General features: G+C 51.1%; 1 protein-coding gene across 1 annotated transcript in view; it reads right to left on the minus strand.

Annotated features, from left to right (window-relative positions):
* Positions 1 to 976: 976 nt before the first annotated feature.
* ILKAP (ILK associated serine/threonine phosphatase) overlaps positions 977 to 12,787 on the minus strand; it is a 38,622-nt gene continuing 26,811 nt past the window's right edge. Inside the window, exons 12-15 of the mRNA XM_004386498.1 lie at positions 12,168 to 12,289; positions 3,076 to 3,195; positions 1,475 to 1,556; positions 977 to 1,233 (exon numbers count right to left, since the gene is read on the minus strand). Coding sequence (XP_004386555.1) covers positions 1,093 to 1,233; positions 1,475 to 1,556; positions 3,076 to 3,195; positions 12,168 to 12,289 — 465 coding nt within the window. The 3' untranslated portion in view covers positions 977 to 1,092. The remainder of the gene's footprint in view (positions 1,234 to 1,474; positions 1,557 to 3,075; positions 3,196 to 12,167; positions 12,290 to 12,787) is intronic.

A 12,787-nucleotide genomic window follows, 5' to 3' on the forward strand; every position in this document is an offset into this window, starting at 1 on the left:
CAGGGTGCATGCACCAACACCTCTTCATCCCGTTTGTATTTACAGCCTCCACCCATACCCAGGGCTTTGCTCTGAGGGACTTGTGGCAGGGAATTAAATTCCCTAAGACACACATAACACTGTGTGTGTGTGTCATGCAGGAATCATGAAATTTCAAATCAGCTTCTTCCAATTTTTAGAATCACACATCATCCTGCGCTCCATAACTACAGGAATAACGACAATGCATTTTTCAGTCCTTGAGAAGTACCTTAGGGTTTGTTCCAGGCAGGCCGACCAGGCACTCTTTTGTCTCTGCTAACATCTTCCACACGAGGGCCCCCTCGAAGTGCCAATGCCAGATGACCTCAGCTCAGCACAGCCAACGGGGCACATGCTCCTAAAGGGGGGAGCTGAGTCACAGAGGCCGTGCTGAGAAGTCCCTCGCCCGTTCCAACAGCTCACACTCCAGGGACCCAGCTTTGTGATAACCTACCAAACCCAGTTCTCCAGAGTCCTCTGCCCAGCTCGCACCTGTCATCCGTGGGTTCAAAAGTACTCTGTGCTGTTAGTGAGAAGCTGGCAGGGGCATCCTACTCCACACAAGTGACCCAGTACCTCAGTCTCTTCCCTTGGACAAGCCTGGGCTCACGCCACAGAACTTTGTGGAACCTTACTTTCTTCCCGAAAACTGAGAGAAGCCACAGAAGTGCTAAGCGCTGGCCTCTAGTCCTAGTCTTGTCCAACAGTCAGAACCTCTTTCTCTTCCTGTAAAATGGGGTGGACACCACTCCCCCCAGGGTCGCTGTGAGGATGAAACAGCTCAGGCCAAGCACCCTGCACGCGACAGTACCACGCTAACAGCCACCTGGGACCATTCGGCGTGAGCTGACCAAGATGCCTGCCACGGTTCCAACGAGGGAAGACCCAGAGCATTTTCAAAAGGGTCAAGTGTTGCTCCAAGTGTAATAAGAGAACTCAGAAGATAGGAGAACAAAAAAAAAAACAAAAACAAAAAACCCTTTATTTACAAGCGTGGGAATCCCGCAGAAGTACACAAACACACACGTGCACACACACAGTGAACCTGGAGCGCCCCTCGCGTGCCGGCCCTCACTGCCCGATCCGCACCACCATGACCGTGACATTGTCGGCTGAGCCCCGCTGCACCGCCTTGCTGGCCAGCCGGTTGCAGGCCGCCTCATAGCGGGCGTCCACGGCGGGCTTCCCTTCCCGGGTCTGGATCTTCTCATCCTGCAGATAGGAGGGGCATGCCTGGCAGGGTGATCCCACAGCCAGCCCAGTCCTCTCCCGGGACCCTACCCCCAGGAACGGGAACTACCCACGGGCTCCCTCAGGGCAGGTGCTGCAACAAGGGCAGGAGGCCTCCCACAACCTGCCAGGTGACCACAGAGGGCCGGGGTCAGAGGGCCCCTACTGTTGTAAGCATGAAGGTGCAGAGGGGCTATCAGCACTCCCTCGGGACAGCTCTTACCTCAAGGCAGGACAAGATGAAGTTCACAGCTTCTTCTGGGGTGAAGACCTTGAAGAGACCATCACAGGCCAGCAGAATGAACCTACAACACAGGGCACAGAGAGGGGTCTGAGCAGCAGCAGAACAGCCCTGGTGATAAAGGTAGAGTAACACCTGTCCCCCTGCTCGGGGCTAAAAATGTTTTTAAACTAACTTAACTTCCAGGGGACAAAGATGAAAACTTCTAAAAATACTTGCAGGCAGACGTGCCATACATCAGAATCGGGAGAACCTTCCCCTCCCCGATTAACAGAAGTCTGGGGTGACGCAGACCGCAGGTGCTGCTGCTTGGACACACTCAAGGGCACGGAACAAAAACTCTGGGTGTTGTGCTAAGCGCACACTGGGCCTCCCCACCACAGGCCTTGGGCCATTTCCCGCAACACGGTGACAGGGAGGACCACCGCCCTTGCTGCTGTCTGAGAACTCACGGTTCCCCCCGCTCTCAGCACCCCGGCCCCTGGACTCCCAAGGGAGGCCTCAGCGACATGGTGGATTAGACGCGGCCGCTGTCCCCTCACCATCCCGTTCTTGCTGTGACACCCAGGTCTTTGCCCCTCTGACTGGGCACCAGTCGGCACCCCAGGACACAGGGCTGTGTGGAACCCAGCGGGGACAAGGCCGGTGAGTCAGGCCCTGAGCAGCTTGGCACACAGACGTGGGAGCACAACCCGACAAGTGCAGAGCTGGGACAGCACACGGACAGGGCCTGGTCTAGTCTGGGGTCTGGGGGACTTCCCAGGGCATCCTTTAGGAAACTGGGCGGCTGGTGGGGAACACGCCCAAGGCCAAGGCTGGTGGGGACATGGCACGCAGAAGCCTGGGGAGCAGGCAGAGGGTGCGAGGTGGGTCCTTCGTCCCCAGCACTGGGAGCCGTGACTCAGACCGCATTTGAGAAGGTCTTCTCAGCTGTCATCTGGCCAACAGACCCTTCCAGCTCCCCTATCAACTCAGTCCTGTGAGCCCCATTTTTCTGAGCTTTCCTCTTGTCTCTGGGTCTCCCTGGAGCCTCCCAGCTGCCTCCTCACAGCCCACTCAACTGGCTTCCCGTCTGCCAGGCCTGGGGCCTCGTCTTCTAGCAGCTTCCACCAGAGACTCAACTATGTAGCTTTTTCCTCCACCTCTCCTGGCTCTGCTGACAAACCCTCACGATCCTCCACCGCTCGTTACGTCAAACTCTTCAGCACGGGACGCAAAGGCCCCTGCCACCATCTCCCCACCACCGGTACCCGACTGGCCATGCTCCTGTCCCCTCGTGCCCATCAGGAAAGACCCTCTCCTTTCTCCCACAGGCCGAGCCCCCACACCGCAGCCTCTCAGAGCCCCCCAAGGTGACATGCGGGATTGGAAGGATGCATTTCCACATGGAGTCCCCTACGTGTGACCACACGAATGAGTCAAAATCACATCCTCTGATCTCTGCTCCGAAGGCACAGCACAGGCTAAGATCTGGCGACCCGCCCACCCCCAGCAAAGGTTTGTTACATGAACAGGAATCAGCACGAAGAGAAACGAGGCTGTGTAGGGAGACATGTGCACGCGTGCCTCTGGCAGGGGTTTACCTGTCATTGGGGGTCAGCTGGCAACGTCTGATATCAGGCACAGAAGTGACCCCACAGCGCTTGTACTGCCCGTCCCCGATGGAACGGGACACCTCCAGCACACCCAAGACGCGCCCGTCCCTAAAACAAGGAGAAAACGCTCAGCCTCCATCTGGTAGACCGTGTCCGCAGCACTGAGAATCGGGTCCTAAGGCAGAGAGTGGGATAAGGGGAAGGTGGGCCAATGGAGCCGCCCCTTCCTGCTCTTTCCAGGAGAGGCCTGAGGCTTGTGCCGTCTGCTCAGCCTGCCGCGCGACAACACTGCCGCCCACCCGGGACCTTGTGGACAGAGCAGCGCCCCTATGATGCCAGCAGTGGTTCCCATCACTGGAGGGCAAATGCTGGTGCCCAGGCCGCCACCCCAAAGATGTGGGCCTGGGGTAGAGCCTAGCAACGCTTTCTGCCGTGTGTTTTTTCATCTTGAAGCAACTCAGGTGATTCAAGCAGGCAGCCAGGGTTAAGAACGGCTGCAACAGAAAATGTCTGCACTGCAATCTCAGGCGATCTGGACGAGACCTGGGAGTGACCAGTCCCAGATCCTCCGAAGCATTTTCTTTACATCAGGTGTGGGTGTGACTTGACTTGAACGATAGGATTCTAATAGCTTAGTGATCCTAATGCCTCATGCAGCCTCCCATCATAAACCAGTGACCCTGATGCCTGGTGCACCCCACCCTGATCATAAACCAGTGACCCTAACACCTGATGCACCCCACCATCATAAACCAGTGACCCTAATGCCTGGTGCACCCCCCATCATAAACCAGTGACCCTAATGCCTGGTGCACCCCCCTTATGATAAATCAGTGACCCTAATGCCTGGTACACGCCCCCCAACATAAACCAGTGACCCTGATGCCTGGTGCACCCCACCCTGGTCATAAACCAGTGATCCTAATGCCTGGTGCACCCCCCCAACATAAACCAGTCTGGCATGCAGGTCAGAGGCAGCGACAGTCTGCAACACAAGCCCCAGGAAACCCGGTCAACACCACCACAGCTCAGCACAGAGAACTTGGTGGTGGAGAAAAACGGGACCCCGTGGAATCGGGCATCTTCATTCTTGTTCACTCGAGTCCTACACGCGGTAAACTAACGCAGGAACAGAGACACTGGACCCAACTATTAAGCCAGGAAAAGGACTGACTTCAGAAAAGGTCGTGGTGATGACAGTGCACTGGCCTGCACTCTGCCCGCACCCCTTGCACCCTCCTACCTGGGGCTGGGTGCCAATCAGCGCACCCTCCTACCTGGGACTGGGTGCCAGTCAGCGTACCCTCCTACCTGGGGCTGGGTGCCAGTCAGCATACCCTCCTACCTGGGGCTGGGTGCCCGTTAGCCGACAGAGGCAAGTCAGAGCTTCCAGCTCCAGGATGAGCACCGTGTAAGCGTCAAGCTACACCTTGTGAACTTTCAGTACAAGCCTAGTCAGTAGTCAGCCACAGCAGACCCGCAGACATTACACTTCCTGACCCACTTCCGCCCTCCATACCTGCATCTCCCCCCGGGCACACTACACACCTGGACGGGGTCCCGGCCCGCTTCCGCCCTCCATACCTGCATCTTCCCCAGGCACACTGCATACCTGGCCAGGTTCCCGCCCGCTTCTGCCATCCTCACTTGCATCTCCCCCAGGCACACTGCACACCTGGCCAGGTTCCCGCCCGCTTCTGCCATCCTCACTTGCATCTCCCCCAGGCACACTGCACACCTGGCCAGGTTCCAGCACGGCTGCGAGACGCTGGACACCGCAGACAGCAGTATGTCTGGCAGCATCTCCTCCCCAGCAAACTGCTAAACGCTCACTCTCCTCTCCCTTCCCCGGACGACAGCCTCTCAGCCCACCAGGCCAGCTCACCCTGCTCCTGAGTCCCCGCGTCAGTGGGGCCTGTGTCCCGCCCTGAGGCACTTCAGCCTTTGCCTCCCACAGCTTTTTTCTCTTGCTTTCTCTCCGCCAATCTATCAGAGAACTGCTTTCCTATTGGTGGGTATACCACCCAACAGAGTCCTCAGACCTCCCTGGCTATTTCCGCTGCAATTCCTGTCCCAGTTCTTTCCTCACACTGACAGAGAGAGAGGTGCTGGGGCTCCTGCTGTGACTAGGCTCCCCGACATGTGAGCAACAGCAGGGAAGGTCAGATTCGGGAAACACACATCGGCACAACAAAGGCGGGAGGTGGGACTCCGTCTTCTGACCGTCCGAAGAGCAGCAGATGCTCAGGTCCCGAGTTTTAACGTGACAAGCGCTAGAGAGATAACCAGAGGTAGATTCCAGAACTTCTTCTAGTTGTCAGAGACAGCTGTACCTGAGCAGGTCCTGGGCACACGGCACAGCCATGTTTAGATCTAAACGCCCCTGTGCAAGCGCCCGGCGGCCAGCCAGGTGCCTTCCCTGTGACACAAAACCAGACTGTCCTCGCTGTCACGAGGAGCTTGTCCGTGATGCTTTTTTTTGGACTTGTCTTAGGTCAATTTATTTTGGAGGGGAGGGAGGGGGAGGAGTGGCGCTTTGCCACAGATTGAACATAAAAAGAGGAGTAATTCTATAATTGGGTAGAAGGTAAATGAATTTTATCTGTTGAAAGCGCAGACTAAAACAAGTCTAATGCTGTCACTGGTAAAGAAGCAGTAACTACGCATATTTGCTAGGATATATGTTTGATCACTTTGTGTCTTGAACAATGTTCATGTTTTGTCTGTGCTTAAACATGATTACGGAGTGGTCTTGATTCATCATGGTCACAGAACGGCCTTGTCTAATGTTGACATTCTGTGAAATTGTTTATGTTTAACAGGAGAACACAAGACTTAGCTGTGAGTGCCATACACGCTCATGTCAACACCAGGACCTAGCTAACAGTACTTCACCAGGTCCTGCACGTTAAGGCTCCTTTTTTCTATCCCAGTTCGAAAAAACCTTTGACAAGGTGTCCTCAAGAAGAAAAAGAGAAACAAAAATCATTTTCAATGCTATTTGAGACAATATAACAAGTTAGAAGTATTAAACTAATTCTATGCAAAGCTATTTAATAATTTAAACATTCTAAGAAGTAATTAAAAATGTGTAATTTTAATGGACATGAACTAACAACACTAACTAAAATTTTAGCCTCAATTGATTTAACCAGAAGTGGACAGGACTCATAAGATAATCTTCTCTGTAAATTTGGAGTTTACATGAGTAAGAGTTTCAGCCCTGCCACGTGTTTTTTTTTTTTTTTTAATTGTTGTAATTACACGAAGTTTACATTTCAAGTTAGTCTCCCATACAGAATTTTTTTTTTTTTACATAAATTGTTATGAGACCCCAACCGCTCACCCCATTCTGTGACAGCACATTCCTCCCCTCCGCCCCTGATTCCCCATGAACATTCAACCAGCTCCTAACACTCTCTGCCTTCCCGTCTCACCTCTGGACAGAAGCCGCCCCTTTGGTCTCTTATATCTACTCGTCTAAGAGGCACATTCTTCACGAGTATGTGATGCTCTGAGGACAACTGCCAACATGGCTTCTTACTTAGACTTTTCACCAGGGGAATATTTAATGAGGGGAGGGGGGACACCCTAAAACGGAAAACACACGGCGACGAACGACCCCGTCACCAGCGAGGTGACACACCCACGGTGAACACGCCTGCTCACCCTGTGCACAGTTCTGTCCATCTGCAGTGAGGTGATCTCAAGACAGAGCGACTGCAAGACTCCTAGGCGCCATCAACAGTGCTCATTTTGATACTATGACTTCGAAGCTGTTTTGGAAAATAAGTATGGTAATGTGATTTATTAAGAAGATTCTCACTGTTAAAAGAGCTGCGAATATTAAGTCAGAAGTCCCCTGGGTGGTACAATTGATTAAACACTCAGGTGCTGACTGAAGGTTGGAGGTTCAAGCCTGCCTACAGGCACCTCAGAAGAAAGGCCTGGCAACCTGCGTCTGAAAAACCAGCCACTGAAAACCTTACGGAGCACAGTTCTACTCTGACACACGTGGGGATTGTCGTGAGTCGGACCTAACTCGACAACTGGTAAAGAAGAGAAAACCCTGTAATGTTAACTCTGAAGAGGAACCGCAATTGCCTGATGCTCATGATCTACAATGTGTGTGTGTGTCCTAGCTCCGTCCCTGAGCTGGCTGACAATCAAGGACACCCCCGTGGAAGTGGGCACCCCAGCATACGGCCCTCAGCTTTCAGAGGTGAACACAGATGTGCAGTGGACACAGGAGGCAGCTGACGGAGCCCCCACTGGCCACACCCAGGGCGAGGTGAGCAGCGAAAGGCCACCACGATGCCATGTTCCCAGGGAGTCACAGGGCAGGGCCTGGGGGAAGGGGACAGGAGAGTGAAAGAAAACACTACTTTCCCCAACTGCCGGCGACTGTTCTACCTTGCAAATTGGTAATTAGAGGAAGGAATGGCACTCGCCCTGCCTTCCTAGAAGGCGAGGGATGAGAGAGCCCTTCTTTACAGAATGCCGGCCAACAGCTGTGGAGGCAATCACTGCATTAGAAAACCGCCCTTGGCCATCCCCGCGATAACTGACTGCAGCAAGGTCGTCCTGTGATGTCAACACCAGCACGTGAAAGGGTGATGGGAAACACAATCCCACCAGGTACCGAGTGTTCACGACCCCATGAGGTACTTGCTGAGAGAGAAACGGGACTTCTGCTCTGGAGAGACCTGGCTGTTGTCACCGCAGCAAGCGACGGATTCAGCGTCATCAAGGACAGTGCTGGCTACTGAAGTGACGGGCTATCAAATACACAGCATCCACGCAAAATATGCTTCCGAAAAACGTTTAATCTGAATCTAAAGAAGCCTTCAGACCTAACTTCCAGTTTACAGGAAATACATGGAAAGAGAAACAACATAAATGAAACCATGAACAGACAGGCAAAGCCGGAATTCCGGAACGTAGAAGCTCCTACCCAACAGCTGCAGACTATGAAAACGGTCAGAGGCTAGACAAACATGGACAAAGGTGTAAAAGCAAATAGAAATTGCAAATGCTGACCGAAACAAAGACTCTGGGGACACCAGGGAAGACAGCGATATAGACGGGTTACAGAGAACCTAATACACCCTAAGGAATTCCTCTTTTCCTAGGTGAGACCATGGTGGTTGGTTATGTGAGAATGTCCTTCTCGTCAGGAGATGCCTGCTTCCACGTAGAGGGCAACATGTCATGTCCGCGTCCGTGTGGAGGGTGACATGTCAAGCTCGTGTCCATGTGGAGGGCGACATGGCATGTCTCTGTCCGTGTGGAGGGCAACATGCCACGCCCGCATCCATGTGGAGGGTGACATGCCACGCCCACGTCCGTGTGGGGGGGCGACATGTCACGTCCCTGTCCGTGTCGGGGGCGACATGTCACGTCCGCGCTAACTTTTGGAGCCCATACTGATACACGCACATGGATGGCAAATGTGGCAAAAGGTTTCACTGCTCAACCTAGGTGGCAGATACTGAAATGTATTACTATTTTAAAATTCTCTCTGTAGGTGTGGAAATTTTAATAAAAAAGCGAGAGGAAGAGAAAAGGAAAGCTGGTCTGAGCTGCACTCATCACTGACAGAGGGGCTCACCCATACTCCCATCAAATGGTACCTGTACACATCTCAGCACTGCTCTTCATGGGGAGGGAGCTGGGAAACAAGTAACTGCCACACAGCTGACCCTGCCTACAGCCATGCTGTTGTCAGGTGCTGTTCAGTCTGTTCCGACTCACAGCGACCCCATGTACAACAGAACGAAACACTGCCCAGTCCTGCGCCATCCTCACAATCGTTGTTATGCTTGAGCCCACTGTTGCAGCCACTGTGTCAGTCCATCTCGTTGAGGGTCTTCCTCCTTTTTGCTGACCCTGTACTTTACCAAGCATGATGTCCTTCTCCAGGGACAGGTCCCTCCTGATGACATGTCCAAAATATGTGAGACGTAGTCTCTCTATCCTTGCTTCTAAGGAGCACTCTGGCTGAACTTCTTCCAAGACAGATTTGTTCATTCTCTTGGCAGTCCATGGTATATTCAATATTCTTAACCAACACCACAATTCAAAGGCATCATTTCTTCTTCGGGGTCTTCCTTACTCATCGTCCAGCCTTCACATGCATACGAGGCGACTGAAAACATCATGGCTTGGGTCAGGGGCACCTTAGTCCTTAAACTGACATCTTTGCTTTTTAACACTTTAAAGAGGTCCTTTGCAGCAGATTTGCTCAATAAAATGCGTCATTTGATTTCCTGACTGCTGCTTTCATGGCTGTCGACTGTGGATCCAAGCAACTAAGATAAAATCCTTGACAACTTCAATCTTTTCTGTTTATCATGATGTTGCCTACTGGTCCAGTTGTGAGGATTGTTTTATGTTGAGGTGTAATCCATACTGAAGGCTGTGGTCTTTGATCTTCATCAGTAAGTGCTTCAAGTCCTCTTCACTTTCAGCAAGCAAGGTTGTGTCATCTGCATAATGCAGGTTGTTAATGAGTCTTCCTCCAATCCCGATGCCTCATTTTTCTTTATATAATCCAGCTTCTTGAATTATTTGCTCAGCATACAAAATGAATAAGTATGGTGAAAGGATACAACCCTCATGCACGCTTTTCTTGACTTTAAACCATGCAGTATCCCCTTAACTTTATGTCCTCTTCTGAATCCAGCTTGGATTTCTGGCAGTTCCCTTCCGATGTACGGCTGTGACTGCTTTTGAATGATCTTCAGCAAAATTTTACTTGCATGTGCTATTTAATGATATTGCTCGATAATTTCTGCATTCTGTTGGATCACCTTTCTTTGGAATGGGTACAAATATGGATCTCTTACAGTCGGTTGGCCAGGTAGCCGTATTCCAAATTTTCTTGGCATAGACAAGTGAGCACTTCCAGCACTGCATCTGTTTGTTGAAACATCTCAGCTGATATTCTGTCAGTTCCTGGAGCCTTGTTTTTCGCCAATGCCTTCAGTGCAGCTTGGACTTCTTCCTTCAGTACCATCGGTTCTTGATCGTATCTTACCCCCTGAAATGGCTGAATGTCAACCAATTCTTTTTGGTACAGTGACTGTATTCCTACCACCTTCTTTTGATGCTTCATGCGTTGTTTAGTATTTTCCCTGTAGAATCCTTCAATATTCCAACTTGAGGCTTGAATTTCTTCTTCAGCTCTTTCAGCTTGAGAAATGCCGAGCGTGTTCTTCCCTTTTGGTTTTGTATCTCCAGGTCTTTGCACATTTCATTATAATACTTTGTCATCTCGAGCTTCCCTTTGAAATCTTCTGTTTAGCTCTTTTACTTCATCATTTCCTCCTTTTGTTTTAGTCACTCTACATTCAAGAGCAACTTTCAGAGTCCCTTCTGACATCCATTTTGGTCTTTTCTTTCTTTCCCGTCTTTTTAATGACCTCTTTTCTTCATGTATGATGTCCTTGATGCCATTCTACAACTCTCCTGGTCTTCGGTCATTAGTGTTCAATACATCAAATCTATTTTTGAGACGTTCTCGAAATTCAGGCTGTACTTTGGCTCTTGTGGATTTGTTCTAATTTTCTTCATCTTCAACTTGCTAATGAACAGCTGATGGTCTGTTCCACAGTCAGCCCCGGTCTTGTTCTGACCGATACTGAGTTTCTCCATCATCTCTTTCTACAAATGTAGTCAATTTGATTCCTGTGTATCCCATCTGGTGAGGTCCACATGTACAGTCACTGTTCATGTTGTTGAAAAAAGGTATTTGCAATGAAGAACTCATTGATTGGTCTGGCAAAAGTCTTATTCAGGTGATCTCCGGCATTGTTTCTATCACCAAGCAAGCCCATATTTTCCAATTACCCATCCTTCCTATGGCCACAGGACTGGCAATGTCAAATTCTCTTCAAGGAGTTCAGGAAAAAACAAACTCTAAAGTGGTAAGAAAAAGCAGGAAAGGGATGAATGGCACTGATGTTAGGGTGACATGCTCAGCACTGACCTCCACAGTGCTGAGCACAGTGCTCATGGTGGCAAAAACTGGGCCAAGAGCGCTGTCCACGGTCTGAAACCAAGCCTACAATGCCATCACTCCTTGTGCAGACAGCCTTGGCGGGGACCGAATTCGCCCCTTACTCAATCAAGAGCTTTGACTGAACTCTACACCCCATGAGTTCTGACTGCTCTCCAGAGATCTCACTCACCGCTGGCTCCAATAAGCCTGAAGCAACAGCAGAGACTTCTCCAGTGAACTACAGAAGAGAAGCTACACTCGACGGACCAATAACTGCAGCCTCACATTCACATTACTTCTCTCATCTCCAGCCAAAAGTAAAAATCCTAATGGTCAAAGTATAAAATGAACCAGAAAAATACTTTTGATCAAATGGCAACACAATGCCCCTGAAGTGGAATTCTCCTCAAGTCTAGAAAGACTTAAAGCCCTACTTTAGCTACCTTGGGGCCCTAGTGGAACAGTAGTTAAGCATTTGGCTGCTAACCAAAAGGTCGGCGGTTCCAGTCTACCAGCGGCTCCTTGGAAACCCTATGGGGCAGTTCAACTCTGTCCTGTAGGTTTGCTATGAGTTGGAATTGACTCGATGGAAACAAGTTTGGTGGTGTATTTTTTTTTTTTTTAGCTACCTTAGACAGACGGCAGATGCTAACCCAGAGAAGGCACACGGTCATCAAAGACAAAGAATCACTGAAGACAGCCCCAGTTAGACATGGCCTCTGAGCCAGGGCAGCTGTCCCCCAGGGGCCCAGAGACAGTCAGCACACACCACCGATACTCACTGCCTTAACCATTTCATATTCTCTCAGGAGAATTCTCCCCAAAATGTGGCTTATTTAGTTGTGATAAATGAAAAGTGTTTATGAAAGTTCCTAGGCACAGAGAAAATGCTGCAAATGGTGAACCTGGAATTGAGACAGGTTTTATCCCTTTCACATGATGGGGGCCCGTCCCTTGTACAAATGTTGCACTATCTGGACCGATGTGAACACACCCATCCCAGTGCTGCCCTCAGGCTGAGTGTCATTACCCTTGAGTGGATGCTGGGAGCCCTCCTTCCCCGAGCATGGGCCGTTACCTGACGTTCCCTCCAGCTTTCTGTATCCGCATCCGCTCCTCATACTGGGTGGGATTGTGCTCTTTGCTGAGGCTCAGGGCTGCATGTTTCTGACTCTCCTCATTGTAGCGGCACAGGATGGCCTGGGGAGGGCGAGAGCACACAGACTCGTGAATTCAGTGAGCCTGACACCTGGAGTCACCAGCTGAAGAGAAAGGTTACTGTGGAGTTTCAGGTTCAGCCTCCTGCTGATGAACCCACAGCAAACAAAAATACACTCAGAGGCCCAAGCATAAAGCAGGGCAAACAGCAAGGTGGGTTGTGGAAACCCAACAGGGAGAGAAGTCCTGGGTCTCAGTCTTGATCTGGCACAAACTTTGCTGGATGACCACAGCCAACCGCTCACCCCCCTCTGGGCTGTGGCCCCCTCGTCTGTGAAGTGAAAAGGAGGCTCTTTTGGCAGTGCCCCTCGAGTCTACACGAGGCAAAGACAAGGGTGAGCACTGATGCACGGACAAGGGTCACCACATGCTCACCACTGTGAGGTAGGTTCACTGTGTCTACCTCACAAAGGAGGAAGCTGAGATAGGTTCACTGTGTCTGCCTCAGAGGAGGAAGCTGAGGTAGGTTCACTGTGTCTG

The sequence above is a fragment of the Trichechus manatus genome, unplaced genomic scaffold, assembly GCF_000243295.1.
Source record: "Trichechus manatus latirostris isolate Lorelei unplaced genomic scaffold, TriManLat1.0 scaffold00165, whole genome shotgun sequence".
NCBI classification, from domain to species: domain Eukaryota; kingdom Metazoa; phylum Chordata; class Mammalia; order Sirenia; family Trichechidae; genus Trichechus; species Trichechus manatus.